This window comes from Onychostruthus taczanowskii, unplaced genomic scaffold, assembly GCF_017590055.1.
Source record: "Onychostruthus taczanowskii isolate IOZ18803 unplaced genomic scaffold, ASM1759005v1 scaffold2, whole genome shotgun sequence".
NCBI lineage: Eukaryota > Metazoa > Chordata > Aves > Passeriformes > Passeridae > Onychostruthus > Onychostruthus taczanowskii.
Genome location: NW_024499239.1, coordinates 28,628,193 through 28,655,532, shown reverse-complemented (window position 1 = coordinate 28,655,532; position 27,340 = coordinate 28,628,193). Strand labels below are relative to the sequence as shown.

General features: G+C 57.0%; 2 protein-coding genes across 2 annotated transcripts in view; both read left to right on the top strand.

The window, feature by feature from the left end:
* ZNF638 (zinc finger protein 638) overlaps positions 1-11,548 on the top strand; it is a 54,810-nt gene extending 43,262 nt beyond the window's left edge. Inside the window, exons 15-23 of the mRNA XM_041403137.1 lie at positions 444-584; positions 2,181-2,306; positions 3,433-3,482; positions 4,979-6,191; positions 6,615-6,683; positions 7,699-8,563; positions 8,772-8,864; positions 10,820-10,938; positions 11,273-11,548. Of these exons, the coding sequence (XP_041259071.1) occupies positions 444-584; positions 2,181-2,306; positions 3,433-3,482; positions 4,979-6,191; positions 6,615-6,683; positions 7,699-8,563; positions 8,772-8,864; positions 10,820-10,938; positions 11,273-11,326 (2,730 nt within the window). The 3' untranslated portion in view covers positions 11,327-11,548. The remainder of the gene's footprint in view (positions 1-443; positions 585-2,180; positions 2,307-3,432; positions 3,483-4,978; positions 6,192-6,614; positions 6,684-7,698; positions 8,564-8,771; positions 8,865-10,819; positions 10,939-11,272) is intronic.
* Positions 11,549-14,514: 2,966 nt separating this feature from the next.
* Positions 14,515-27,266, top strand: CPXM1 (carboxypeptidase X, M14 family member 1). The gene is made up of 16 exons (XM_041403136.1): positions 14,515-14,870; positions 15,024-15,436; positions 15,552-15,671; positions 15,881-15,990; positions 16,579-16,718; positions 16,788-16,872; positions 18,403-18,553; positions 18,766-18,854; positions 18,962-19,085; positions 20,056-20,252; positions 21,642-21,821; positions 22,840-23,131; positions 23,200-23,619; positions 24,457-24,596; positions 25,796-25,898; positions 26,554-27,266. The coding sequence occupies exons 1-16, from the start codon at positions 14,515-14,517 to the stop codon at positions 26,796-26,798; spliced, it is 3,165 nt and encodes a 1,054-aa protein (XP_041259070.1). The 3' UTR covers positions 26,799-27,266.
* The last annotated feature ends 74 nt before the right edge of the window (positions 27,267-27,340 follow it).

The following is a 27,340-nucleotide window of genomic DNA, read 5'->3' as shown; positions in this document are numbered from 1 at the left end:
CCCTTTTTTCTCCTTCCCTTTTCCCTTCTTTCCCCTTTCCCCCCTTCCCTTTTCCTCCTTTCCCCTTTCATTTTAATTCCTCTTTTCCTCCCTTCCCCCCTTTGTTCCTTTTCTCCCTTTCCCCTTTTTCCTCCTTCCCTTTTCCCTTCTTTCCCCCTTTCCCCCTTCCCTTTTCCCCCTTTCCCCCCCTTTGTTCCTTTTCTCCCTTTTCTCCCTTTCCCCCTTTTCTCCATTTTTTCTCCTTCCCTTTTCCCTTCTTTCCGCTTTCCCCCCTTCCCTTTTCTCCTCTTTCCCCCTTTTCTTCATTTTTTCTCCATTTTTTCTCCTTCCCTTTCCCCTTCTTTCTCCTTTTCCCCCTTTCCCCTTTCATTTTAATCCCCCTTTTCCCCCCTTTGTTCCTTTTCCCCTTCCCCCGTTAACCATCCCCCGGGGTGTCCCCGCAGGTGGACGCTGCCAGTCTGCGCTCTCACCTGGTGCACCTGGGGAACCTCCCTGCCGAGGGTTTCCGGGAGCTGGAGCTGGTGTGCGCGGGGCTGCGCTTCGGCAAGGTGGAGCACTACGCCGTGCTCAGCAACCGCCACCGGGTACGGCCCCGGCGCGGGGCATCGGGGCTGGAAGGGAGGACTTTGGGAACCTTTGGGGATTTTTTGGGAATTTTTTCAGAGTTTTTTGGGGATTTCCTGAGGATTTTTGGCAGAGCGGTTTCAGGAATTGAAGCTGGTTTGTGCTGGGGTACACCATGCTCAGCAGCTGCCATGGGGTGTGGCCCCAGGGCCTGGGGAAAAATGAGGGGTTTGGGGGAGAAATTGGGGTTTGCACAGAAAAAAAACTGGGGATTTTTGAGTTGTTTGTTTTTTTTTTTTAATATTTTTTCAATTTTTAGGGGATTTTTGAGGGATTTTTTTTTTAAATGTAAAAGATTTTTGCGGGGACTCTTCTGAATTGTGGGAGATTTTTTGGGGAAATTTTGTGGATTTATTTTTTCAGAATTTTTGAGGGGCCTTTTGGGAATTTTGGATGATTAGTTTGGGAATTTTTTGAATTTTTGGGGAACTTTTATTTTGGGGGGATTATTTTTTAATTTTTGGGAGGTTTGGGGGTAAATTTTTGAGGGAATTTTGGGGGCGGGGGTGTTTGGGAATTTTTGGTAATTGGAAAAAGTGAGAATGCAGAATTGATGGGGTTTTTATGGGATTCTCTAGGTTTTAGATCCCAAAAATACAAGGAAATGGTTTTAAAATAAAATAAAAAAAAAAGAGGAAAATGATTTTAAATCCCAAAAAACTAAATCCCATAAAAACAAGGAAAATATCCTTAAAATCCCAAAAAACCCAAGAACATGGTTTTTGAATCCCAAAAAAGCAACTTTATTTTTTCAGAATTTTTGAGGGGCCTTTTGGGAATTTTGGATGATTAGTTTGGGAATTTTTTGAATTTTTGGGGAATTTTTTTTAAATTGTGGGGGGGATTATTTTTTTAATTTTTGGGAGGTTTGGGGGTAAATTTTTGAGGGAATTTTGGGGGCGGGGGTGTTTGGGAATTTTTGGTAATTGGAAAAAGTGAGAATGCAGAATTGATGGGGTTTTTATGGGATTCTCTAGGTTTTAGATCCCAAAAATACAAGGAAATGGTTTTAAAATAAAATTTAAAAAAAAAAAGAGGAAAATGATTTTACATCCCAAAAAACTAAATCCCATAAAAACAAGGAAAATATCCTTAAAATCCCAAAAAACCCAAGAACATGGTTTTTGAATCCCAAAAAAGCAACCAAAGCCCCCCCCCCCCCACAGAAATGTTCTTTAAAACCAAGGAAAATATCCTTTAAATCCCAAAAAAACACAAATCCTAAAAATCCAAAGAAGTATTTTTTAAGTCCCAAGAAAAACTGGGAAAATCCCAAAAATCCAAGAAAATACTTTTTAAATCTCAAAAAACCCAAGGAGAATACCCCAAAAACCTGGAAAATGTTTTGAAAACCCCAAATCCAAGAAAAACATCTTTTAAATCCCAAAAAACCCAAGTTACTTCCACCTTTAGGACCCAATTTGGGACATTTAAAGGTGAATTTTAACACCTTTTATGCCCGGAAAGTGGCGAGAAACAAGCGAGGGATTCCAGCAGGTTTAAGAATTCCCATTTTATCCATAAATTAAGGAGTTACCTGGAATTTTTTCCCTCAGGCCATCCTGCAGCTGGACAGCCCCAAATCCGCGCGCTCCATGCACAGCTTCCTGCAGCAGTATCCTTATTCCATAGGGGAACACACACTCACCTGCTCCTTGTCCTCCCACGGAGACATTCCTGAGGTAAAAATTCCAGGTTTTCCACCATCTGGGGTTTTTTTGGGCATGGGAGAACCTTCCTGCAAAAAGCTGAGGGATGGGATTTCCTTCAGGGTTGGGATTTTTCCCTCAGGGTTGGGGCTTTTCCCCCAGGATTTTCCCTCATGGTTGGAATTTTCCCTCAGGATTGGAATTTTTTCCCTCAGGGTTGGGATTTTTCCCTCAGGTCTGGGATTTCCCTCTCAGGGTTGGGCTTTTCCCTCAGGGCCAGAATTTCCCTTACGGTTGGAATTTTCCCTCAGGATTGGGATTTTCCCCCTCAGGATTGCAATTTTTCCCTCAGGGTTTGGGATTTTTTGCATCAGGATTGGAATTTTTTCCCTCAGGGGTGGGATTTTTCCCTCAGGTCTGGGATTTCCCTCATGGTTGGGGCTTTTCCCTCAGGGCCAGAATTTTTCCTTATGGTTGGAATTTTCCCTCAGGATTGGGATTTTTCCCTCAGGTCTGAGATTTTCCCCTCAGGGCCAGGATTTTTCCTTATGGTTGGAATTTTCCCTCTGGACTGGGATTTTTCCCCTCAGGATTGGGATTTTTCCCCTCAGGATTGGGATTTTTCCCCTCAGGATTGGGATTTTTCCCTCAGGGTTTGGGATTTTTTTCCCTCAGGGCCAGGATGTTCCCTCAGTGTTGGAATTTTCTCCCTTGGGGCCGGAATTTTCCTTCAGGGTTGGGATTTTTCCCTCAAGAGTTTGGGATTTTTCCCCTCAAGGATGGGATTTCCCTCAGGATCATGATTTTTCCCTTATGGTTGGGATATTTCCTTCAGGTCTGGGATTTCCGTCAAGGATTGGAATTTTCTCCCCTCAGGGTTGGGATTTTCCCCCTCAGGGTTTGGAATTTCCTTCAGGATTGGGATTTTTCCCTCAAGGTTGGGATTTTTCCATCGGAGTTTGGGATTTTTTTTTCCTCAAGAATAGGATGTCCCTCAGGATCTTGATTTTTCCCTCAGGGTTGGGATGTTTTTCTCAGGGCTGGGATTTCCCTCAGGGTTTGGAATTTTTTCCCTCATGGATGGTATTTTTCCCTCAGGATCATGATTTTCCCCTCAGGTCTGGGATTTCCCTCAGGGATTGGGATTTTTGTTTTCCAGGCTGAAACCGGGAAAAGGGAAGAGAAGAGAGAAGATGGGAGCAAAGGAAGGTACAGCCTGCAAGGATTTTTGGGAATTTTATCCATTTCTTTTCCCTCTTGGAATGTTTATCCACGATTAGGGATTGCTGAGCCTCTCTCTCTCCAGCTGTGTCCTGCTGCTCCTCCTTCCCAATCCATTTTTGCAGAGCCACAATATTTGTGATTCATTAAAAATCATGGCAAAACAGGGTGAAATCCCAATTTTTATTGGGAATTTTCTTTGGTTTTCTCTCCTGCTCAGGTCTTGGCTCCTTTTATTCCATCCTTAAGCTCTTCTCTCTATCCCTGCCTCTGGAATTCCTCTTTCCAGCTGCTGAATTCCTGGAGATCTTTAGGAATTGTTGTTAAATATGGCTTCGATCCCTTTTTTTCTGTGATTCCAACTTGGGTTTCTGGATGAGTTTTATTGTTAAAACCTCAAAATTGTGTAAGGATCATCCTCAAATTTAAGGAATTCCATCATGGAAAAGCTCTGTATTCCCAGATCCCGATTTTTTTCCTTGTCATTCCATGAAACTGCTGAATTTTGGGAGCATTAATTCCCAAATTAATGGGAAGCTCTTCCTTACAGCCACTTTTGTGATTCCAGACAGGTGGAATGAAAATTTAAATTTAGAATTAAAATTTAAAAGTTATTTTTCCATTAATCCCAGCTCCTGAAAAATTGGAAAATCGATATTTTCCCCTGCTCCACATATTTTCCACACAATTAATTTATTCCATTTCTCAGGGAGCAGAAAAGACTGGAATTATTGTTTTAATTGTTAATGATTAATTATTTATCTTTAATTAATTTATCTCAACTTCTGGGTTCTGCCTTTCCCAGGCTGTGTTTTCCATGAATCCAGGGGGGAGTTTTCCATGAATCCCAGTAGAAAACAAACTGAACACAGCCAGAAGTGTTGAATTGATGGGAAAATCCTTTTGGAGGATCAAAATCCCATTGTCCTGGACAATCCTGATTTTTCCAGGTTTTGGAGTAGAAATTCCCTGCTGGAATTCTGCTAGAATGGGTGCTCCCGGCCATCCCTAATTCCAGCACTTCCCAAGCTCATCCTGTGGGATTCTTTCCTTCAGGGAAGAGTCTCTGGAATTCCCTGGGAAGCTCCATCCTGTGACACCTTGGGCTGTGTTATCCCAGGGGATTCTCCGTGGAAAACAGGGATTTTAAACCAAAACCTGATCCAAAATCCAATGCCAAATCCAAACCTGCTCTCTCGGGATTGGGAGCTGCAGCCAGAGCAAAGCTCCTCTAATTCCCTTATCCAAGAGCTGCCTTTTGGTTGGATATTCCCAATTTTCCCTCTGTGGGATGGAAAATTTCCAAGGCCTGAGGTCTCCAAAATGTGAATTATTCACCTCAAGTTGTCGCCTTTTCCCACAGAATTCCCAATCCCATTTCCTCATGCTCCAGGTAAACTCCCACTGGTGGCATCCGGAGCTTTCTGAGTTTTCTGGAATTCTCCCTCCACGGTTTGATTTTTGTTTCTTTTAAATGCTTTTAGCTCTGGCTTGAAAAAAATTCCAGAGGGATCAGGAACGGTGCAAAAACCAGCTGGAAATCCATCGGGAGAGGCCAGGAAAGGTCAAATTCCCACCCCAAATGTCCCGGAGGAGATTCCAGCAGGACAACTGGAGATTCCTGAGTCGCAGGCAGGAGGAGCAGCGAGGGATTCGCCCGCAGGGATGGACGTGGAGGGATTGGATCCTGGAACTGGAATTCCTGTGGATCCTGCTGGCAGCAAATCACCCGGAGCGAGGTCGGAGGAGAAACCGGCGCCGCTTTCCGGAGCGGGGACGGACAAAGCTCGGGATGAGCCGGAGGTGGAAATCCAAAAGGAGGATGAGGAACCCTCTGCTCCTGCCATGGAACCTCTGGAATCATCCAGCAAGGTTATCCCAGCGGCCGGAGGAACACCAGGAGCCATCCCTGGAATGTCGCCGAGCTCGGAGGAGGCTCCTGCGGTGTCACCCGGTGTCACCCAGCCCAGCACGGAGCCGGCTGCTCTGGAGGCTGGGAAAAGCAGCCATGAAACATCCACGGAGAGGAAAGCTGTCCCAAAAACTGTGGATGCTCCAGGGAAAAAATTGGATGTGGCTGGAGCAGAGAGAGAGGCGACAGCGGAGGAATCCGTGCTCAAAATCGGGGAAAATACAGGGAAAATATGGGGCAAGGCTGGGACAGAGACGGAGAAAACACCTGGAAAAATACCATCCAAGGGTGGGGAAAACTCTGGGAATGCTGTTGGTGAGATGCATGGGGGAAGTTCGGTTAAAATCCCACAAAATAAAGGGACGGGAGCTGCAAAATCCGACGAAAGCCGTGCGGCGGCTCCGGTAAATTCCGCTGCATCCCTGAAGGAATCTTGCATTGGAAAAACTTTTTTGAAGGCAGTGGTGTCCGTCCCGGACATCCTGAAGCAGAGAATTCCTGTCAGGATCACCGAGACTTCCCTGGGAAGAACTGGGGAGCAGAAAATCCCCCCCAGAGTGGGGCTGGAGAAGAAAATCCCACCCAAAACAGTGGCTCAGCCAGGAGCTGGGAACAGCCAATGGAAAGGGAATGGAAATTCCGGAGTGGAAGCACAGGGAGATGGTGGGAAGGGCTCATCCCAGCAGGAAAAGGATTCCCAGCTGGAATCTTGGGCGAGTTCAAAGCAGAGCCAGCAGGGAGAGAGCGGAACAGCTGGCATGAAGGAAGATCCCAGTGGGAATCAGGTGAGGAGGGCAGGAATGCCCAGGTGTTCCCTGGGCTTCTTCCACTCTGGGTTTCTGGGATCATTCCTTTCCCTTTTCCATCAATCCTGGGGCCACCAGAGGAGCTTCTGGGCAACCTGTTCCTTTTAGCTGCAGCATGAGGGTGGAACTGGTTGGAAAATCCTATGGAAGTTGTTTTGGAAGCGAATCCAAACTGAATTCCTTGGAGCAGCTCCAAGTGGGAATAAACCCCGTGTCCTCTGGGGAGCTGGAATTTGCTTTTCCGAGCCTTGCACAGATGGAAAAAAGGCTCCTGAGCCAGGTGTCACCTGTTGGTGGAGCCATGGTGACATCCCAGAGCAGCTCCTTGATCCAAACAAAGCTGTGCTCGATGAGGATTGGGATTTCCTGGGATTTCATGGAATTTTCTGTCCCATTTTGCAGGCTCCTGGTGGGGGCGGTGCCGCAGCTTGTTTGAAGAGCGGCACCGGCAGCACTGGAAAACAGAAGGAGGTGAGGAAAACTGTGGGATTTAAAGGCTGGAACATATGAAAAAGGGGATTTTTGATGTTCCAGGGGCTGGGATTGGATGGGATTTAAGGTCTTTTCCAACCCAAACCATTCCAGGATTCCATGACATTCCTGCTCTCGGGAATCTTTCCACTCTTCCCAAAATGCAGTCACCAAATGCCTGCACTTTTTCTGTCTGGTGTCTGTGGATCCCGTAGGCTCTGAGATGCTGGAATTCCTTTGGATCCATTCCCTTGGGACCTCTTGGTCCCTATTTCCAGGCTCATGGAGCCGGGACTGCCAGGAAGCCTCAACTGGGATCAGATCCCACAAATCCATCCCCAAATCCCAGTTTCCCATCTTGTGTTAAAGATCCATGAAAACATGAGGGTAGGATGGAATATTTTGGCAGAAAAAGTAACAAAAATTTAGAATTCTCAGTGGAAAAAATTGGAAGCATCATTTGGGTGGGGCACCCGTTCCTTTGGACCCAGAACTTTGAATTGGCAGGAATTTTATCTGTTGAATTTTATCCGTTGAATTTTATCTGTTGAATTTCATCCACTGAATTTTGTCCACTAAATTTTGTCCCTTTAATTTTATTCACTGAATTTTATCCATTGGCCTTTATCCATTGAATTTTATCCACTGAATTTTGTCCATTGACCTTTATCCCACTGGATTTTATCCATTGATTTTTATCTGCTGAATTTCATCCACTGAATTTTGTCCATTGACCCTTATCCACTGAATTTCATCCATTGAATTTTATCCATGGAATTTTATCCCCTATTGATCTGCTATGATTTCTTTGCAAATTCTCAATTTTTCCAAAGGATTTTGGCTTCCTGAACTAAACCTGAGTTAATTTAAATTAATTACTCAACACAATGCTGCGATTTAAGCCCTGACCACTTTTTTTTTTTTTCCCCACTCAAATTAAATTTGGGGTTATTTTTTGGATCCAACGTGTGTGGATGTTCCCGCTGGAGATGACAGTTAAATATTCCATTCCCAGGAGGAAGAGCTCTTCCCGTTTAACCTGGACGAGTTCGTCACGGTGGACGAGGTGCTGGAGGAAGCCGAGTCTCCGGTGATGCCGCGGCGGAACCCCCCGAGGGGGAAGAGAAAAGAAGCCCCCAAAGCCAACCCTTCGGAGCCGGTGTCCAAGAAGAGGAAAGGGAAGAGTTGCGGAGCCGAAGGTGAGCTGTCCTTTGTCACCTTGGATGAGATCGGGGAGGAGGAGGACGCCCCGGTGCCGCTGCCGGGCGTCGACCCCCAGGGCCTGGTGGTGGTGGATGAGGTGGTGGAAGAGGAGGAGCTGTCGGAAGCGGTGAAGGATCCGCAGGCGCTGCTGACGCTGGATGAGATCTCGGAGCAGGAGGAGCCAGGCTCCCATGGGAATGGGCCCCGGGTGGAATTCGAGGAGCGGGAGCTGAAGGCCGAGCCCTTGGTGACCGTGGATGAGATCGGGGAGGTGGAGGAGCTGCCCCTCAACGAGCCCACGGAGCTGCGCGCCGCCGAGGAGGGAAAAACCAATCCCGGGGATTGCGCGGCATCCCAGGTGCCCGACGATCCCAACGCCTTGGTGACTGTGGATGAGATCCAGGAGGACAACGAGGACAATCCTCTGGTGACTCTGGATGAGGTTAATGAGGATGAGGATGATTTCCTGGCTGACTTCAATCACCTCAAAGAGGAACTAAACTTTGTTACAGTCGACGAAGTCGGCGATGAGGAAGAAGAAAACACTTTCCCAGGGAAGAACCCGCCCGAGGATGAAGATGACGAAGATATTGTTGCTGTTGCGGGACCAGAAGAAATGGGAATTTTAGGAGATACAAATCCAGAGGATGAAATGGCTGAAATCTCCAAGCCAAAAGGTGAGGAACATCAAGGCTGGCTTGGACAAGGCTTGGAGCCATCTGGGCTGGTGGAAGGTGTCCATGTCCTTTAGGTGCCTCCCAACCCAAACCATTCCGTGGTTCCATTCTATCATTCCGTGATTCTGTTCCATGATTCCATTCCATCACTCCGTGATTCTGTTCCATGATGCCATGATTCCATCCCAACATGAATTTCTGTCTCCAGCAGCTCAGCTGGGATCAGAAGATGCAGAACCAAAGTCTCAGCAGAAGAAAGCGACTTTGCAAGGTGTCCCCAAGACGCAGAGCACTCCCAAAGGTAAATCCAAAGGAATCCCCCAAAATGCTCTGGGTTTTCCTGGCTGGAAGATTCTCTCCTGCCCATTTGAAAACTCCTCCTGTGCATCACAACCAGAATGAACATCAAAGTCAGGGCCTAGAATCCATGGTTTTTCTTGGCTCCTCCAAATCCATGTTTAACTAGTTGGTTAAACTCGAAAGCCTCTCATGGGAAGTTTTTTGTGGAAATTTCCAAATCCAGGTGGAATTATTGATTACTAGTGGGGTGTAGTGTGGTGTCTCCTGAGGGTTCCAATCCTGCGGTGAGTTTTATTCCCAACATTCAGTGTCTGGAAGGGAGGGAATTGCTGCCAGGACTGTGAAATGGAGGTGTAGGGATGTAGTGAATTCCATGAGGTCAGAAATTGTTCCAACTTCCATGGGGTCAGACCTTCAGGAACTGCTCCAACATGAGTCACTTCATGGAGTCTTTTCTTCAGGAGCTGCTCTAGTGTGGGTCCCTTTTTCCACGGGATCAATCCTTCAGGAACTGTTCCAACTTCTGTGGGGTCAGTCCTTCAGGAAGTTCCTGAATTTCTATGGGTCAGTCCTTCAGGAACTGCTCCCACTTCCATGGGGTCACTTCTTCACACTTCCAGTGTGGGTCAGTCTTCCATGGGATCAGTCAGTCCTTCAGGAACAGGCTGCTCCAACATGGGTCGTTTTTCCATGGGGTCAGTCTTTCAGGAATTGTTCCAAGTTCCATGGGGTCAGTCCTCCAGGAGTTGTTCCAGCTTCTGTGGGCTCAGTTCTTCAGGAACTGGTCCAACTTCCCTGGGGTCAGTCCTGCAGGAGCTGCTCCAACATGAGTCACTTTTCCATGGAGTCAGTCCTTCAGGAATTATTCCAGCTTTCATGGGGTCAATCCTTCAGGAGCAGGCTGCTCCAACATAGATAACTTTTCCCTGGGATCAGTTCTTCAGGAAGTGCTCCAACTTCCATGGGGTCAGTCTTTCAGGAGCTGCTCCAATGTGGGTCACTCTTCCCTGGGATTAATCCTTCAGGAAGGTGGGTCACTTTTCCATGGGGTCATTCCTTCAGGAACTGCTCCAGCATGGCTCCCTTCTTCCATGGACTCAAATCCTTCAGGAACTGTTCCAACTTCTGTGGGGTCAGTCCTTCAGGAACTTCCTGAATTTCCATGGGGTCAGTCCTTCAGGAACTGCTCCCACTTCCATGGGGTCACTTCTTCACACTTCCAGTGTGGGTCAGTCTTCCATGGGATCAGTCAGTCCTTCAGGAACAGGCTGCTCCAACATGGGTCGTTTTTCCATGGGGTCAGTCTTTCAGGAATTGTTCCAAGTTCCATGGGGTCAGTCCTCCAGGAGTTGTTCCAGCTTCTGTGGGCTCAGTTCTTCAGGAACTGGTCCAACTTCCCTGGGGTCAGTCCTGCAGGAGCTGCTCCAACATGAGTCACTTTTCCATGGAGTCAGTCCTTCAGGAATTATTCCAGCTTTCATGGGGTCAATCCTTCAGGAGCAGGCTGCTCCAACATAGATAACTTTTCCCTGGGATCAGTTCTTCAGGAAGTGCTCCAACTTCCATGGGGTCAGTCTTTCAGGAGCTGCTCCAATGTGGGTCACTCTTCCCTGGGATTAATCCTTCAGGAAGGTGGGTCACTTTTCCATGGGGTCATTCCTTCAGGAACTGCTCCAGCATGGCTCCCTTCTTCCATGGACTCAGTCCTTCAGGAGCTGCTCCAACTTCCATGGGATTGGCTGCTTTATTCCCAGAAAATTGTGTGTATTGGAAATGGAGATGACCTGGGGATTGAAACGGGTCAGGGAGCAGCTTGGGTGAAAAACCAGACTTTTTGGAATGTTAAAGAACTGTAATTTCCCCCTGAGGAATCACAAATTCCCCAGATTTGGCTAAAGGAAGGTGAGGCTGGAATATTTCTGGGAGCTGTGTGTGGTGACTGTGGTGTATCCTCAGCTCTGGACATCCTGGTGCCAAAGGCCGGATTCTTCTGCCAGATCTGCTCCCTCTTCTACGCCGACGAACCCTCCATGATCAACCACTGCAGGACCCCCCTGCACCGGCAGAACATGGAGGTACCGCCCAGAAAAACGGGAATATCCCCCCAGATCCTTGGATTCAGGGGTGCCGAGGATTCCCTGGGGGTTCACGTTTGATGGGGTTTGGGAATGCAGCAGGAATATGGAATATTTTTATTCAATACCCAGATTGTGGGGAATCCTGATCCCTGAGATTTGGCCACGTTCCCCTCAGGAGCTTCCCGTATCGAATTTGGGGGCTTTTATGGGACAAATCCCACTTCAGCCGTGGGAGGAGCTGACTGAACCTGGCCCAGGTGTTCCTGGCCCAGGTTTTAGGGGATAATCCTGGAATATCCCTGCAGCACCATCTCTTGTCCTTTCTCCACAGAAATTCATGGCCAAGCAGCAGGACAGCGGCGGGGAGGAGCCGAGCTCCAGGTGATGGAGCTTCCCAGGAATGACACTTCGGGGCCAGTCAGTTCTGTGTGTTTGGATTTCCTTTGTCATTTGGGGTCGGGAAGGAGCATCCATGGTGTAAAAAATTGGAGCTGGGAACAGACTAAACCCAAAGCAGGAGAGGGTTGGATTTGTGTCTCCGATCATCCGACATGGGAGAGACTGTTCCAGGTGTCTCCAGGAAATAAATGTTCTTACTGTATAGTTACCCCTGGGCTGCATTTGGGGTCATTCCTTGGGGTTTGGTGACTCTGGATGACACTGGAGATCCAGGGGATCAATGGAGAGAGTCAAGGGAAGGGTCTGGAGCTCCAGGAGCAGCTGAGGGAGCTGGGAAAGGGGCTCAGCCTGGAGAAGAGGGGGATCGGGGGGGGAACGTCTTGCTCTCCAAAACTCCCGGAATTCATGGAGCCAGGAGTTGGGATCTGCTCCCAAAGAGGAGGGACATGAGGAGAGGGAACAGCCTCAGGTTGGATGTTGGGAAAATTCCTTCTTGGAAAGGGCTGTCCAACCCTGGCAGGGGTGGAGTCCCCATCCCTGGGGGGATTTACCAACCCTGTGCATGTGGCACTTGGGGACACAGTCAGTGGTGGCCTGGGCAGTGCTGGACTCAATGGTCTTTGAGGGTTTTTCCCAAACAATTCCATGATTCCATGAGTCCCTTGCCCTGCACCCAACCTGCCCCCAGCCCCCTCAGTTCCATGGTGACATTCCAAACTTGGCAACATCCCTGGAGCACTCAACCCCACCTGGGGCTCATTAGCAGCCGACAGAGCCACAGGAATTCAGGAATTCCTTTAATTCCTTTGTCTGTGGCCAGGGCTTGGGGCACCCCCGGCCTTTTTGGGGAGCACATGGAAACCATTTCTCCCCGTGGACTTCAGCCAGGTGAGTCAGAAAGGGAAACTCGGATTAAGTCCCTGGGAATGCTGAACTTCTCTAAGGTGGGATCAGTGCCAGGGTCCAGAGGGTGACCATGGGTGTGGGAAAGGCCCTGGAGTCAGGATGGGCAGGGCTGGAGGGCGCTGACCCTGGCACTGATGGTGTGGGCAGGGAGGCAGGATTGTGCCCCCTGCTCTGTTGGCTGGCCCTGGGCACAGCTCCTGGTCAAGAAAGACTTTCCCACTCTGACATCTCTTGATTGATGAAGTCTTCCCATTGGGACAGAGATTTGTGTCCCTTGACACATTCCCATGACACTGCTCTGGATGTCTCTTGGTGTCCTCTTGGCACGAGTCTTGGATAGTGAATTCTTCCATTTGGGACGTCTCGTGGTTGATGGATTCATCCATTTGGGGCATCTTGTGGTTCATGGATTCTTCCATTTGGGACATCTCCTGGTGGATCAAGTCCTCCCATTGGGACAGCGTTTTGTATCCGTTGACTTTCCCTTCGTGCCATTCTTGGTCTCTCTTGGCTTTTCCTTGGCATGGGTCTTGGTTGATGGATTCTTCCTTTTGGGATGTCTTGTGATTGATGAATCCTTCCATTTGGGATGTCTCGTGGTTGATGAATCCTTCCATTTGGGATGTCTCGTGGTTGACAGATTCATTCATTTGGGACATCTGGTGGATTAAGTTTTCCCATTGGCACATTGTTTTGTATCCCTTGGCATCCCCTTGGCACCGTTCTTGGTGTCTCTTGGCTTTTCCTTGGCACAGCTCTTGGTTGACGAAGTTTTCCATGTGGGACGACACTTGGTTGAAGAGTTCTTCCATTTGGGACATCTCTTGGTTGATTAGATCTTCCCATTGGGACACACTTTTGTATCCATTGGCTTCCCCTTGGCATTGCTCTTGGGATCCATTGGCTTCCCCCTGGCACTGCTTTTGGGATCCGTTGCCTTGCCCTTGGCACTGCTCTTGGCTGGTGAATTCTTCCCATTGGGACAGATCCTGGCATCCGTTGCCTTGCCCTTGGCACAGTTCCTGGTCTCCCCTGGCTTTCTCCTGGCACAGCTCTTGGTCGATGAATTCCTCCATGTGGGACATCTCTTGGGAGATGAAGTCCAACCATTGGGACAGATCTCTGTATCCATGGGCTGTGCCCTGCCTCATCCCTTGGGATCTCTCTGCGTGCCCTCGGGATCCCTGTGGATCTCTGCTGTGTCCCCCCTGGCACAGCCCTTGGGGACCGCAGAATTCCCACTCTTCCTGCTCCATGGCCGACATCCCCTGTCCTTCCTGGGACCGGAGCCTCCACAGCCCCTGGACTGCCCAGGAGTTGGGATTTGGCTTTTCCAGAGGGATCCAGGAGCCGCTGCTCCTGGGAAAGGACCTGAACCCTTTGGGATCACACTGGGATCGGGGCATGGCACAGCTCCGGTGTCACAGCGGGACATCCCAGCAACCACGGGGCCCTCTGGAACCTCCTGGAACCTTCTGGAGCTGCAGCCCCGGCCGCACACAACACCAGCGGTGTGCGGGGGGGGCTGTCCCCCACAGATGGCACGGGTGACACTGGAAGGACACTGGGGGCACCCAGAGTCACCTGGAGCAGTGGCACCGTGAGAACGCGAGGAGGTTCAGCCAGGCCGGGTGAGATCCCAGACTGGAGCACGGGCTGGGAGCTCCTGGGGAATCTCCCTGCAGGAAGGACTCAGGGACACGGGGACAGCGACACGGCCCTGGGCAGGACTGTCCCAGCAGAGCCCGGTGCCTCTGACCCCGCTGCGCCTGTGGGCTGCGGGGAGCCCGAGCAGCTTCCAGGCACGATTCCTGCCGGGAAAAGCCACGGCGCCTTTAAGGCATCTCCAAGCGGGATCTGGCAGCCGCGGGCGCTGCACCAGGAAATTCCTGACATCCCGGGAAGTGCTGAGCCAGCGCGAATCGGGGCCGAGTGCGCCTCGGAGCCGGGAACGGCGCCAGGAGCGGGGCCGGGAATTCTGCAAACCTCGAAAGAGCCAGCCCGGCCGCCCCTCCTGGGCCCGCGCCAGAAGGCAGGAGCTGCCTCTGGAGCCCGGGACAAAACCCGTCCCAGCGTCCAGCCCTTGGAATCGGGCAGGGAATGCTCCGGCCCCGGTGCCAGCCCCCGCTGCCCCCCGCTCCCCTGGGATGCATTCCCGGGTGATGTGGATCCAGAGGATCCCGGAGCGGTGCACAGAGCCAGAGGGGTCTGTCCCGCTCCCTCCTCGGCCCGGCAGGGCTCTGGGACACCCCCAGGGACAGGACGGGGATGAGGACAAGGGACAGGGATGGCACCGGCGGCAGCTGCGCCGCCCTGCCCGCTCCGCGCCCGCGGGAAATCCCAATAAAAGAAGGGAAAGTCAAGCCAGGAAAGTTCTTTCGGGGCGGAAAAAGAGTGGGGGACAGGCAGGACCAAACCCCGGACCCGCACCCCGAGTCCCACCCGGGGCACCCCCGAGGGGTCGGGGCCGGGGACCGCCCCTCGCCGCCGGGTTCGGCCCCGCTCCGCCCGCACCGGCGGCTCCGGGACCTCCCGGGTCCCCGGGCTCGGCCGGCGGCGCCGCCGCTGCGGCGGGAGGAGCCCCCGCGGACCCCCGGGCCACTCCCCGACGTGGTGGTGGGACAGTGGGGACACTGCGGGGGGCTGGGGACAGCGGGGATACAGGGAGGGGACAGTGGGACATGGTGATGGGACAGCGGGGACGCTGTGGGGACACGGTAGGGACACCGGTCCAGGCCCGCCGGTGAGCGGGCGGGACCCGGTGTCCCCCGTTCGAGGGGTCCGGTGGCAGGGGGAGCCCGGCTCCGCGGCACCGGGGCGGGCACGGCCAGCGGGACCCCCAAACCGAGCGGGGTGACCCCAACGAAGAGCACCGCCAGCGGGGTGTCCCCCAGAAAGGGCACCACAACGGGGCCCCCCAAAACCAGCGGGGTGTCCCCCACGAAGGCCATCGCCAGGGGACCCCCTAAAGGCAGCGAGACGCCCCCCTGGAAAGGCACCACGGCGGGACCCCCCAAACCCAGCGGGGTGCCCCCTCCGAAGGGCACCACGGCCGCGCCTTCGAGGAGCAGCACCACGACGGGACCCCCGAAGGGCAGCACGGCCCCCCCGGTGCGGGGCAGCGCGACCCCCCCCAGCCCCGGCCCCTCCCGGCGCGGGGGGCTGCGGGACGGGGACCCCGCGGCCACAGGTAGGACCGGAGGGGTCGGGGGCGCTGGGAGGGGAGCGGCTGTGAAGGACAGAGTGTGCAAAGGGGGGTTCACGGGAGAAAAGGGGTGCCAGGCTGTTCCCCTGTCCCCTCGCAGCCCCGGCGCCCACGGTGACCAAGGTGGCGGTGAGGAGGAGAAAGGTGGTGAGGAAGAAGGTGGTGAAGAAGAAGGTGCTGAGGAAGAAGCCGGAGGCTCCGGCCGCTCCGCAGGAGCCCCGTACGTGCGCTGGGTGCGGGTGGCCCGGGCATTGTCACCTGCACACGGAGCTGGCCGTGTCCTGGGGACACCCGGGGGGCACTGGGGGTTGGGGTGTTGACCCGTGGCTGGCACGGTCCCCATGGCACAGCTCGGTGGGGACAGCGGGTGGGGACAGCCCCGGCCGTGCCGGGGTCCCTGTGTGAGCGCTGTCCCCGCTGTGTCCCCAGCGTGTCCCCCCCTGGGGCTGGAGTCCCTGCGGGTGCTGGACGAGCAGCTCCGGGCATCGAGCCACAAGCGGCACGGGCTGGGCGCGCACCGCGGCCGCCTCAACATCCAGGTACTGCCAGGTGTGCCAGGAATGGGCCAGGAGTGTGCCAGGGGTGTGCCAGGGTGTGCCAAGAGTGCCAGGAGAGGGCCAGGGGTGTGCCAAGAATGTGCCATGCTGGGGGATGTTTGGATGTCACCTACACAGCATGTGGCACGCGGGTGTGGCAAGTGCATGGCAAACGCAGAGTAGGTGTGACACATTCGTGGCAAGTTCGTGGCATCTTCATGGCGTGTTTGTGACATTTTGTGGCGAGTTTGTGGCATCTTCATGGCATGTTTGTGACATTTTGTGGTGGGTTCATGGCATCTTCATGGCATGTTTGTGACATTTTGTGGTGGGTTCATGGCATCTTCATGGCATGTTTGTGACATTTTGTGGCGAGTTCGTGTCATCTTCATGGCATGTTTGTGACATTTGGTGGCGAGTTTGTGGCATCTTCATGGCTCCCAAGTGTCCCAGGCGCTCTCCAGCTCCGTCCCCTCCCTCCCGTGTGGCTCCTCGTGATCCCAGTGTCACCACCCCGGTGCCACCCCGGGCTCGGGGACACGGCGGGCGGTGGGGCCGTGTCCCTGTGCGTGTCCCCTCCCCTCCCCACAGTCAGGGCTGTACGACGGTGACTTCTACGACGGTGGCTGGTGCGCGGGGCACGAGGACACGCGGCAGTGGCTGGAGGTGGACGCCCGGCGCCTCACCCGCTTCACCGGCGTGGTCACCCAGGGCCTCAACTCCATCTGGACGTAAGGGGACGAGGGGGACAAGGGGGGGGACAGCGTGGGGGACCCCCTGACCCCCCCTGTGGCCCACAGGTACGACTGGGTGACGTCCTACAAGGTGCAGGTCAGCAACGACTCGCACGCGTGGCTGCCGAGCCGCAACGGCACCGAGGAGGCGGTGGGTGACACCGGGGTGACACCGGGGTGACACCCCCAGACGGGGTGGGGACATGGGGAGGTGACAGGGCTGGGGGGCAGGAATCACGTGGGAGGTAATGATGTGGGGGGGGTTAAGCGTGGTGGGTAGGTTAATGATGTTCAGGGGTTAATTGTGCCAGGTGGGTAATGATGCCAGGGTGGGGTTAATTAGGCCAGGGTTAATTATACTGGGGGTTAATGGTGGTGGGGTTAACCATGCCAGGTGGGATAACCATGCCCGGGAGGGTTAGTTAGGCCAGAGTCAATTATACTGGGGGTTAATTGTGGTGGGTTTAATTGTGCCAGGTGAGTTAACCATTCCAAGGGTTAACCGTGCCAGGGGGGTAACAATGGCAGGGGGTTAATTATGCCAGGGTTAATTATACTCGGGCTTAACCAGGTGAGATAACCCTGCCAGGGGGGTTAATTAGGCCTGGGTTAATTGTGCTGAGGTTAACCGTGCCAGGGTTAACCATGGCAGGTGGGATAACCACGCCGGGCAGGGTGTTAACCACACCAGGTTAACCACACCAAGGAGGGTTAACCACCCCAGGGAGGGGAGCCCATCCCGGGGTGCCCATTCCAAGGAGCCCATCCCGGGGTGCCCGTGCCAGCTGGCTCCGTGCCCAGGCTCTGTTGCCCTTGGCCTGGCCCCGCCGGGCACCCTGCAGCACTTCCCCCCAGCACAAAGGCTGCTTGTCCCTGCCTGGGCACCTGCCAGCCCCCCTGGCACAGCCAGGGGACATGGGGACACACGTGGGTGTGGCATGGTCCGGGGCTTGGGGACATGTGTGGGTGTGGCATGGCACCGGGGCCGAGCATGGCAGCCTGGAGCTGGGGAGGGTTTGGGGTCCTTGTGCCAGGGCTGGGTTTGGGGTCCCTGTGCTAGGATGGGTTTGGGGTCCCTGTGCCTGGGGTGGACTTGGGGTCCCTGGGACAGGGCTGTGCTGGGGCAAATTTGGGGGCCACGTGCCAGGGGTAGATCTGGGGGTTCCTGTACCATGGATGGAGTTGGGGTCCCTGTGCCAGGGATGGATTTGGGGTTCCTGTACCATGGATGGAGTTGGGGTCCCTGTGCCAGGGATGGATTTGGGGTTCCTGTACCATGGATGGAGTTGGGGTCCCTGTGCTAGGGTGGGTTTGGGGGTTCCTGTACCATGGATGGACTTGGGGGTCCCTGTGCCAGGGATGGATTTGGGGTTCCTGTACCATGGATGGATTTGGGGGTCACCATGTCAAGGCTGTACCAGCATCATGTTTGGGGATCTCCATGCCAGGGGTGGATTTCGGGGTCCCCCTGCCTGACCCATGCCAGGATCAGATTTGGGGTTCCCTCTGCCCATCCCTGGTGCCTTTGTGCTCCGAGCAGCGCCCGCGGCCCCCCCCCGGCCGTGCCTGCTCCTCCTTACGGGCTGGAGGGCAGCGGGCAGCGCCTGCAGCCCCACGGGCGGCTCTCCCTGACCCCTCCTGTCCCCTGCTGTCCCCTGCTGTCCCCTGCTGTCCCCTGCAGGTGTTCCCCGCCAACAAAGACCCCGAGACGCCGGTGCTGAACCTGCTGCCCTCGCCGCTCGTGGGGCGCTTCCTGCGCATCAACCCCCAGAGCTGGTTCCCCAACGGCACCGTCTGCCTGCGGGCCGAGGTGCTGGGCTGCCCCGTGCCCGGTGGGTGTCCCCGGCTGTCCCCTGCCCCGTGGGGACCCCCCCGGCTGTCCCCTGTCCCGTGGCGACCCCCTGGCTGTCCCCCTGGTCGCCACACGCCGCCCCAGCAGCGCCCAAACGCGGGCGATCGCCACCGGCGCTGTCGCCAGAGTCGCGGTCTGGGCTGCTCGCTGTCCCTGACCGTGTCCCCCCGTGTCCCCTCGGTGTCCCCGCAGACCCCAGCGATGCCCACGCCTGGCACCCCCCGCCCCCCCCCGACTCGCAGCTGGATTTCCGCCACCACAACTACAAGGAGATGAGAAAGGTGCCACCCTCCCCCCGAGCCCTGCGGGGGCTCCGTGTCCCCAAGGACAGCGGGGCTGGGGGGGCTGTGCCACCTCGGGGTGTCCCTGACGGTGCCACCGCCCGCAGCTGATGAAGAGGGTGAGCGAGGAGTGCCCCGACATCACCCGCGTGTACAGCATCGGGCAGAGCTCCCGCGGGCTGCGCCTCTACGTGATGGAGATCTCGGACAACCCCGGGCAGCACGAAGTCGGTGCGTGCCGGGGGGACAGCCGGGGACAGCCGGGGACAGCCGGAGGACAGCTGGGGACAGCCGGGGACAGCCGGGGTGGGACACCATGGGCGTGGGGACAGCGGCCAGGGATGCCCAGCTGGGGGTGGGTGACTGGGGGTGCCCGGGATGAGGAGGGGGCGCCAGGGATGCCCTGGCTGGTGCAGGGGGGTGGGGACAGTCACCGGGGCTGGTGCTGGAGGGTGGGGACTGTCACCCTGGCTGGCTCAGGGTGGGGTGACTGGGCCACCCAGTCTGGCATGGGATGCCCAGGTTGGAGTTGGGGTCACCAGGGACACCCAGACCTGTGAAGGACGGGAGGACAGGGTGGCTGGGGACACCCAGGATGGGAATGGGATGTACTGGGACACCCGGACTAGTGCAGGACAGGGACACCCAGGATGGGGATGGGGACACAGGGACACCCAGACTGGTCCAGGGTGGGGACAGGGACACCCAGGGTGGGGATGGGGACACAGGGACACCCAGACTGGTGCGGGATGGAGATGGGGACACCTGGAATGGTCCAGGGTGGTGATACAGGGACACCCAGACTGGTGAAGGACAGGACAGGGACACCCAGACTGGTGCAGATGGGTGGGGACAGGATGTACTGTGACACCCAGACTGGTCCAGGATGGGGACAGGGACACCCAGGGTGATGCAGGGGCATGGGGACAGGGACGCCCAGGGTGGGGATACAGAGACATCCAGATTGATGCAGGGACACGGGGACAGTGACCAGGGACACCCAGGATGGGGACAGGGACACCCAGGGTGGGGATACAGGGACACCCAGATTGGTGCAGGGACACAGGGACAGTGACCAGGGACACCCAGGATGGGGACAGGGACTCAGGGACACCCAGGATGGGACAAGGACACCCAGACTGGTGCAGGGACACGGGGACAGTGGCCAGGGTCCCTCCAGCCACCCGTCCTGGCCCCGCAGGAGAGCCGGAGTTCCGCTACGTGGCCGGCATGCACGGGAACGAGGTGCTGGGCCGGGAGCTGCTGCTGAACCTGATGGAATTCCTGTGCCGGGAGTTCCGCCGCGGCAACCCCCGCGTGGTGCAGCTGGTGACGGACACGCGCATCCACCTGCTGCCCTCCATGAACCCCGACGGCTACGAGACCGCCTACAAGCTGGTACGGCTGGCACCGCCCGTCCGCGGGGGTCCCGGGCATCCCGGTGATCCCGGTGTCCATCCCGGTGATCCCGGTGCCCATCCCGGTGATCCCAGTGCCCATCCCTGTGTCCATCCCGGTGATCCCGGTGTCCATCCCGGTGATCCCGGTGCCCATCCCGGTGCCCATCCCGGTGATCCCAGTGCCCATCCTGGGGATCCTGGTGCCCATCCTGGTGACCACAGTGCCCATCCCGGTGATCCCGGTGCCCATCCCAGTGCCCATCCTGGTGATCCCAGTGCTCATCCCGGTGATCCCAGTGCCCATCCTGGTGATCCCGGTGCCCATCTTGGGGATCCTAGTGCCCATCCTGGGGATCCTAGAGCCCATCCTGGTGCCATTCCAATGACCATGGTGCCCATCCCGGTGATCCCGGTGCCCATCCCGGTGTCCATCCCAGTGACCACAATGCCCATCCCAGGGATCCCAGTGATCCCAGTGCCCATTCTGGTGATCACAGTGCCCACACTGGTGCCCATCCCAGTGCCCATCCTGGTGACTGCACTGCCCATCCTGGTGCCCATACTGGTGATCCTGGTGACCGTGGTGCCCATCCCGGTGCCCATCCCAGTGATCCTGCTGATCCCAATGCCCATCCCAGTGCCCATCCCAGTGACTGCAGTGCCCATTCTAGCACCAATCCTGGTGCCCATCCCAGTGATCCCGGTGCCCGTGGTGTCCATCCTGGTGCCCATTCCAGTGATCCCAGTACCCATCCCAGTGACCACGGCGCTCATTCCAATGTGCATCCTGGTGATCCTGGTGCCCATCCCAGTGAACCCGGTACTATCTCGGGGATCCTGGTGCCCATCCTGGGGATCCCAGTGCCCATACTGGTGCCCATCCCAGTGACTGCTCTGCCCATCCCGGTGATCCTGGTGCCCATCCCGGTGCCATACCAGTGATCCCTGTGCCCATCCCGGTGATCCCAGTGCCCATCCCGGGGTTCCCAGTGCCCATCCTGGGGATCCTAGTGCCCATCCTGGTGCCATCCCAATGACCATGGTGCCCATCCCAGGGATCCCAGTGCCCATCCCTGTGCCCATCCCGGTGACTGCAGTGCCCATTCTAGCACCGATCCTGGTGCCCATCCCAGTGATCCCGGTGCCCGTGGTGTCCATCCTGGTGCCCATTCCAGTGATCCCAGTACCCATCCCAGTGACCACGGCGCTCATTCCAATGTGCATCCTGGTGATCCTGGTGCCCATCCCAGTGCCCATCCCGGTCATCCCAGTGCCCATCCCAGTGCCCATCCCGGTCATCCCAGTGCCCATCCCAGTGCCCATCCCGGTCATCCCAGTGATCCCAGTGCCCATCCCGGTGATCCCGGTGCCCGCGGTGCCCCGGCAGGGCTCGGAGCTGGCGGGATGGGCCATGGGCCGCTGGACGTACGAGGGCATCGACCTCAACCACAACTTCGCCGACCTGAACACGGCGCTGTGGGACGCCGAGGACAACGACCTGGTGCCCCACGAGTTCCCCAACCACTACATCCCCATCCCCGAGTACTACACCTTCGCCAACGCCACGGTGAGACCCCAAAACCCCCATCCTGTCACATCCAGACTGAGACCCCAAAACCCCCATCCTATCACATCCAGGGTGAGGCCCCAAAACCCCCCAGAGTGCCCCTGAAACCCCCCTAAAACCCCTCAAAAACCCCAAACCCCCTCCCAATCCACAGGGCTGGTGCTGCCCACCCACAGGGGGCTGCAGTGGGGCCGAACCCGCCCAGCTCCGTGGGTCACCAGAAGCCACCAGGACGTGGCCACCACCACCGCCACGAGGCCCTGGTGACAGCAGTGTCACCGCACATATGGCCCCGGAGACGTGGGTGACAGCGGTGTCACTGCATGGGCAGCTCCAGGGACACGGGTGACAGTGGTGTCACTGCGCAGGCAGCCCCGAGGTGCAGGTGACGGCGGTGTCACCGCACGGGTGGCCCTAGAGATGTGGGTGACAGCAATGTGACTGCACCAGTGGCCCCAGAGATGCACGGGTGGCCGCGGAGGTGTGGGTGACAGTGGTGTCACCGTGCAAGTGGCCCTGAAGACGCAGTGACAGCGGTGTCACCACTCACATGGCCCCAGAGACACGGTGACGGCCGTGTCACCACACAGGTGGCCCTAGAGATGCGGGTGACAGCGGTGTCACTGCACAAGTGGCCCTAGAGATACGGGTGACAGCGCTGTCACCGCGCCCGTGGTCCCAGAGATGCATGGGTGGCTGTGGAGGCGTGGGTGACAGTGGTGTCACTGCGCACGTAGCCCCAGAGACACGGGTGATGGCGGTGTCACCACGCATGTGGCCCCAGAGATGCATGGGTGGCCGTGGGGGTGTGGGTGACAGTGGTGTCACCGTGTTGGTAGCCCTGGAGATGCATTGGTGGCTGTGGGGGTGTGGGTGACAGCGGTGTCACCGCGCAGGTGGCCCCAGAGATGCATGGGTGGCCGTGGGGGTGTGGGTGACAGCACTGTCACTTCACCAGCGGCCCCAGAGATGCACGGGTGGCCGCGGAGCCGTGGGTGACAGCGCCGTCCCCGCGCAGGTGGCCCCGGAGACGCGGGCGGTGATCGCGTGGATGCAGCGCTACCCGTTCGTGCTGAGCGCCAACCTGCACGGCGGCGAGCTGGTGGTCACCTACCCCTTCGACATGAGCCGCACCTACTGGAAGGCCCAGGAGCTGACCCCGACGCCCGACGACGGCGTCTTCCGATGGCTGGCCACCGTCTACGCCACCGCCAACCTGGCCATGGCCAGCGGCGAGCGCCGGCGCTGCCACTACGACGACTTCACGCGCCACGGCAACATCATCAACGGCCATGGGTGGCTGTGGAGGCGTGGGTGACAGTGGTGTCACTGCGCACGTAGCCCCAGAGACACGGGTGATGGCGGTGTCACCGCGCAGGTGGCCCCAGAGATGCATGGGTGGCCGTGGGGGTGTGGGTGACAGCACTGTCACTTCACCAGCGGCCCCAGAGATGCACGGGTGGCCGCGGAGCCGTGGGTGACAGCGCCGTCCCCGCGCAGGTGGCCCCGGAGACGCGGGCGGTGATCGCGTGGATGCAGCGCTACCCGTTCGTGCTGAGCGCCAACCTGCACGGCGGCGAGCTGGTGGTCACCTACCCCTTCGACATGAGCCGCACCTACTGGAAGGCCCAGGAGCTGACCCCGACGCCCGACGACGGCGTCTTCCGATGGCTGGCCACCGTCTACGCCACCGCCAACCTGGCCATGGCCAGCGGCGAGCGCCGGCGCTGCCACTACGACGACTTCACGCGCCACGGCAACATCATCAACGGCGCCAACTGGCACACGGTGGCTGGCAGTGAGTGGGGACACAGCTCAGGTGGCACATGGTGACAGTGAGTAGGGACACAGCTCAGGTGGCACATGGCAGTGAGCAGGGACACTGAGCTCAGGTGGCACATGGCAGGGCAGGGACACTGAGAGCGCAGGTGGCACATGGCAGTGAGCAGGGACACTGAGCTCAGGTGGCACATGGCAGTGAGCAGGGACACTGAGCTCAGGTGGCACACGGTGGCAGTGAGCAGGGATGTGTGGATTTTTTCTTTCTTTCTGGTTGAGGTCAGGATTAAATGTGTGGGATGACATTTCTGGTTTGCACTCAGATGTTTGTCAGTTCTTACCTGTGTCACAGTCTCACGAACCATGAGTTTTTCAGTAATTTAACAAGCTAAAAAGGGAGCTCTGTCTCTCTCTCTCTCTACGAGGCCTTTTAAGGATAAACTATCCAACTGAAGAAATGACACCTAAATTATTTTTATTTTAACTCACTAACCTGTGACTTGCAATGTGGACTTTTTTATCTAATTACACAAAACCACCCAAACCCATGGAGAAGGTAAGAAAGAAAGACCAGCACTGCCCTAAAACTTCTATTTTGCTTTATAGTTATTATTACATTTTAAAATTTTAAACTCTGAGTTCTCCACCACGTGATATTACACACTTTTAATCAAACAGCACATTCATAATCTTAGTTCTATCATTTAATTTTGGAAGTTTCTCCATGCCTTTAGGTTAAATGCAGAGTTCTCTGGGGGTCAGCGCCTGCCAGCACAGAAAGTCTGAAATTCTCAGAGACACCCCGGGACTTTTCTGTCCCTTTGTCCCCTGCTGCCACCCGCCCTGTGCCCCGCAGGTATGAACGACTTCAGCTACCTGCACACCAACTGCTTCGAGATCACCGTGGAGCTCTCCTGCGACAAATTCCCGCACGCCTCCGAGCTGCCCGAGGAGTGGGAGAACAACCGCGAGTCGCTGCTGCTCTTCATGGAGCAGGTGGGGCACGGGGTGGCGCCGGGGTGGCACCGGGGTGGCACCGGGGTGGCACCCGGGGCTTGGGGACGCGGCTCGAGGGTGGCAGGAGCCACCCCGGGTGTGTCCGTGCGGAGGGGCCCGAGCGTGATGGGAATGGGGGGTGTGGGGTGCTGGGATGAGGGGGGTCCCGAGTGGGGGGTTTGGGACATGGGGACACTGAGGGACTCCAGGTGGTTCTGGGATCATGGGGATACGGGGGAAGGGGGGGGTTGCGGGGGAGGGGGGAGAGTGGGGTGCTGGGATGAGGGGGGTCCGGTGTGGGGGGTTTGGGACATGGGGACACTGAGGGACTCCAGGTGGTTCTGGGATCAGGGGATAGTGGGGAAGGGGGGTCCAGAGTGGGGGATTTGGGGGGTTTGGGACATGGGGACACTGAGGGACTCCAGGTGGTTCTGGGATCATGGGGATACGGGGGAAGGGGAGATCAGGATGGGGATTTGGGGGGATTTGGGACATGGGGAGACTGGAGGGGTTCCAGGTTGTTATGGGATTATGGGGACACTCTGGGAATCCAGAGTGGAGAAGCTGGGGGAGTTTGGGACATGGGGACACTGAGGGGATCCAGGTGGTTCTGGGATCATGGGGATAGTGTGGAAGGATGGAGAATTTGGGGGGGTTTGGGACATGGGGACACTGGGGGGGTTCTGGGGGTTCTGGGACCATGGGGACTCTGGGGAAGAGGGGTCCAGAATGGGGGATTTGGGGAGTTTGGGAAATGGGGACACTGAGGTGATCCAGTGGTTCTGGGATTATGGGGACACACTGGGAGTCCAGAGTGGGGCATTTGGGGGGCTTTGGGACTTGGGGACACTGGGTGGGGTCTGGAGGTGCTGGGACAATGGGGACACTGGCGGTGCTGGGACAATGGGGACACTGGGGGTGCTGGGACAATGGGGACACTGGGGGTGCTGGGACAATGGGGACACTGGGGGTGCTGGGACAATGGGGACACTGGGGGTGCTGGGACAATGGGGACACTGGGGCACGGACAGGGCAGACCCCCAGGGGGTCTCTGTAAACCTTTGAGGGGGGACACGCTGGGGACATTCCAGGGTGGCCGTGGGCACGGCAGGGTTCAGCAGGGTGGCAGCGGGACGTGGCTGTCCCCAAACGCTGAGGGTGGCACCGGGAGGGGGGGACACCCCTGTGGCACCCTGCAGGTGCACCGCGGGATCAAGGGCGTGGTCAGGGACAGTGACACCGAGCAGGGCATCCCCAACGCCATCATCTCCGTGGATGGCATCAACCACGACGTCCGCACCGGTACGGGGACACCGGGACGGGGGGGGGGATGGGATCTGGGGTGGGAATGGGAGCGGGATCAGGTGGGAATGAAGGTGGGATAAGGACAGGGATGGGATGGGAACGGGGTGAGGATGGAGATGGGGATGGGGACAGGGAAAGGAACGAGATGGGATTTGGGATTGGGAATTGCAGATGGGGGATGGAAATAGGATGAGACTGGGAAAGGGGATGGGATGGGGACAGGAATGGGGTTGGGATGGGAAGAGAAATGGGATGAGGTTGGGAATAGGGATGGGACAGGAATGGATGGCATTGGGTATGTCAATGGGCCAGGGCTGGGGACAGGGAAAGGAATGGGATGGGGTTTGGGGATGGGATTGGGAATTGCAGATGGGGATGGAAATAGGACTGGGAAAGGGGATGGGGACAGGGGTGGAAGGGGGATGGGATTGGGAATTGCAGATGGGGATGGAAATAGGACTGGGAAAGGGGATGGGGACAGGAGTGGGATGGGGCTGGGGACAGGGATGGAAGGGGGACGGGACTGGGAATTGCAGACGGCAACAGGAGCGGGATTAGGCTGGGAATAGGGATGGGATCGGGGATGGGAGTAGGAATAGAGGTGGGACAAGAGCGGGACAGGGCTGGGGACAGCAGCGTGACCCCGCCGCAGCCTCGGACGGGGACTACTGGCGGCTGCTGAACCCGGGCGAGTACGAGGTGACGGCGCGGGCCGAGGGCTACGAGGCGGCCACGCAGCCGTGCCGGGTCTACTTCGAGAACGTCCCCACGCCGTGCAGCTTCCGCCTGGCGCGGGGCCGCCACCGGCCCGGCAGGACCCGGCCGGGCCCCGACCCGGCCCTGCGGCTGCAGCGGCTGCGCCTCCGCCGCCTGCGCGCCCACGGCCGCGGGAACTGAGCCGGGGGCTCGGCCGGGCGGGACGGCTCCCAGTAAAGCTCGGCTGCGCTGCCGCTGCGAGTCTGCGGGCATGGAGCGGCGGAGGGACCGGGAATGGGAACGGGACCGGGACCGGGGCTCGATCCTGCCCCGGAGGAACCCGGCGGGGCCACGCCCCTCGACAGGCCACGCCCGCTTCCCGCCCGTCAATCGCCCCGCCGCGGTAAAGCCCCGCCTATTCGCTGCGGACCAATAGGAATCCCGCGCCCCTCATTAGGACACGCCCCTTTCCGCGGTAGAAATAGTAATCCGCCATAAGCCACGCCCACAATTCCCCGCCCCTTTCCTGGCGACGCGGGCTCCGCACGGCCCCGCCCCTTTCCCCCAATGCGTCATCTGGCCCCGCCCCTATGCGCGTGTGAGCGCTTGTCCCGCCCTCCCTTCATCTCTGGGCGCCTATTGGCTGCTGGCGGCGGGAGGGGCGGGGCGTGGCGGCGGTGGGACCAATAGGATGCGAGATTTATCGGCGGCGAGGAGGGGGCGGGGTTGGGGGGACACTGAGG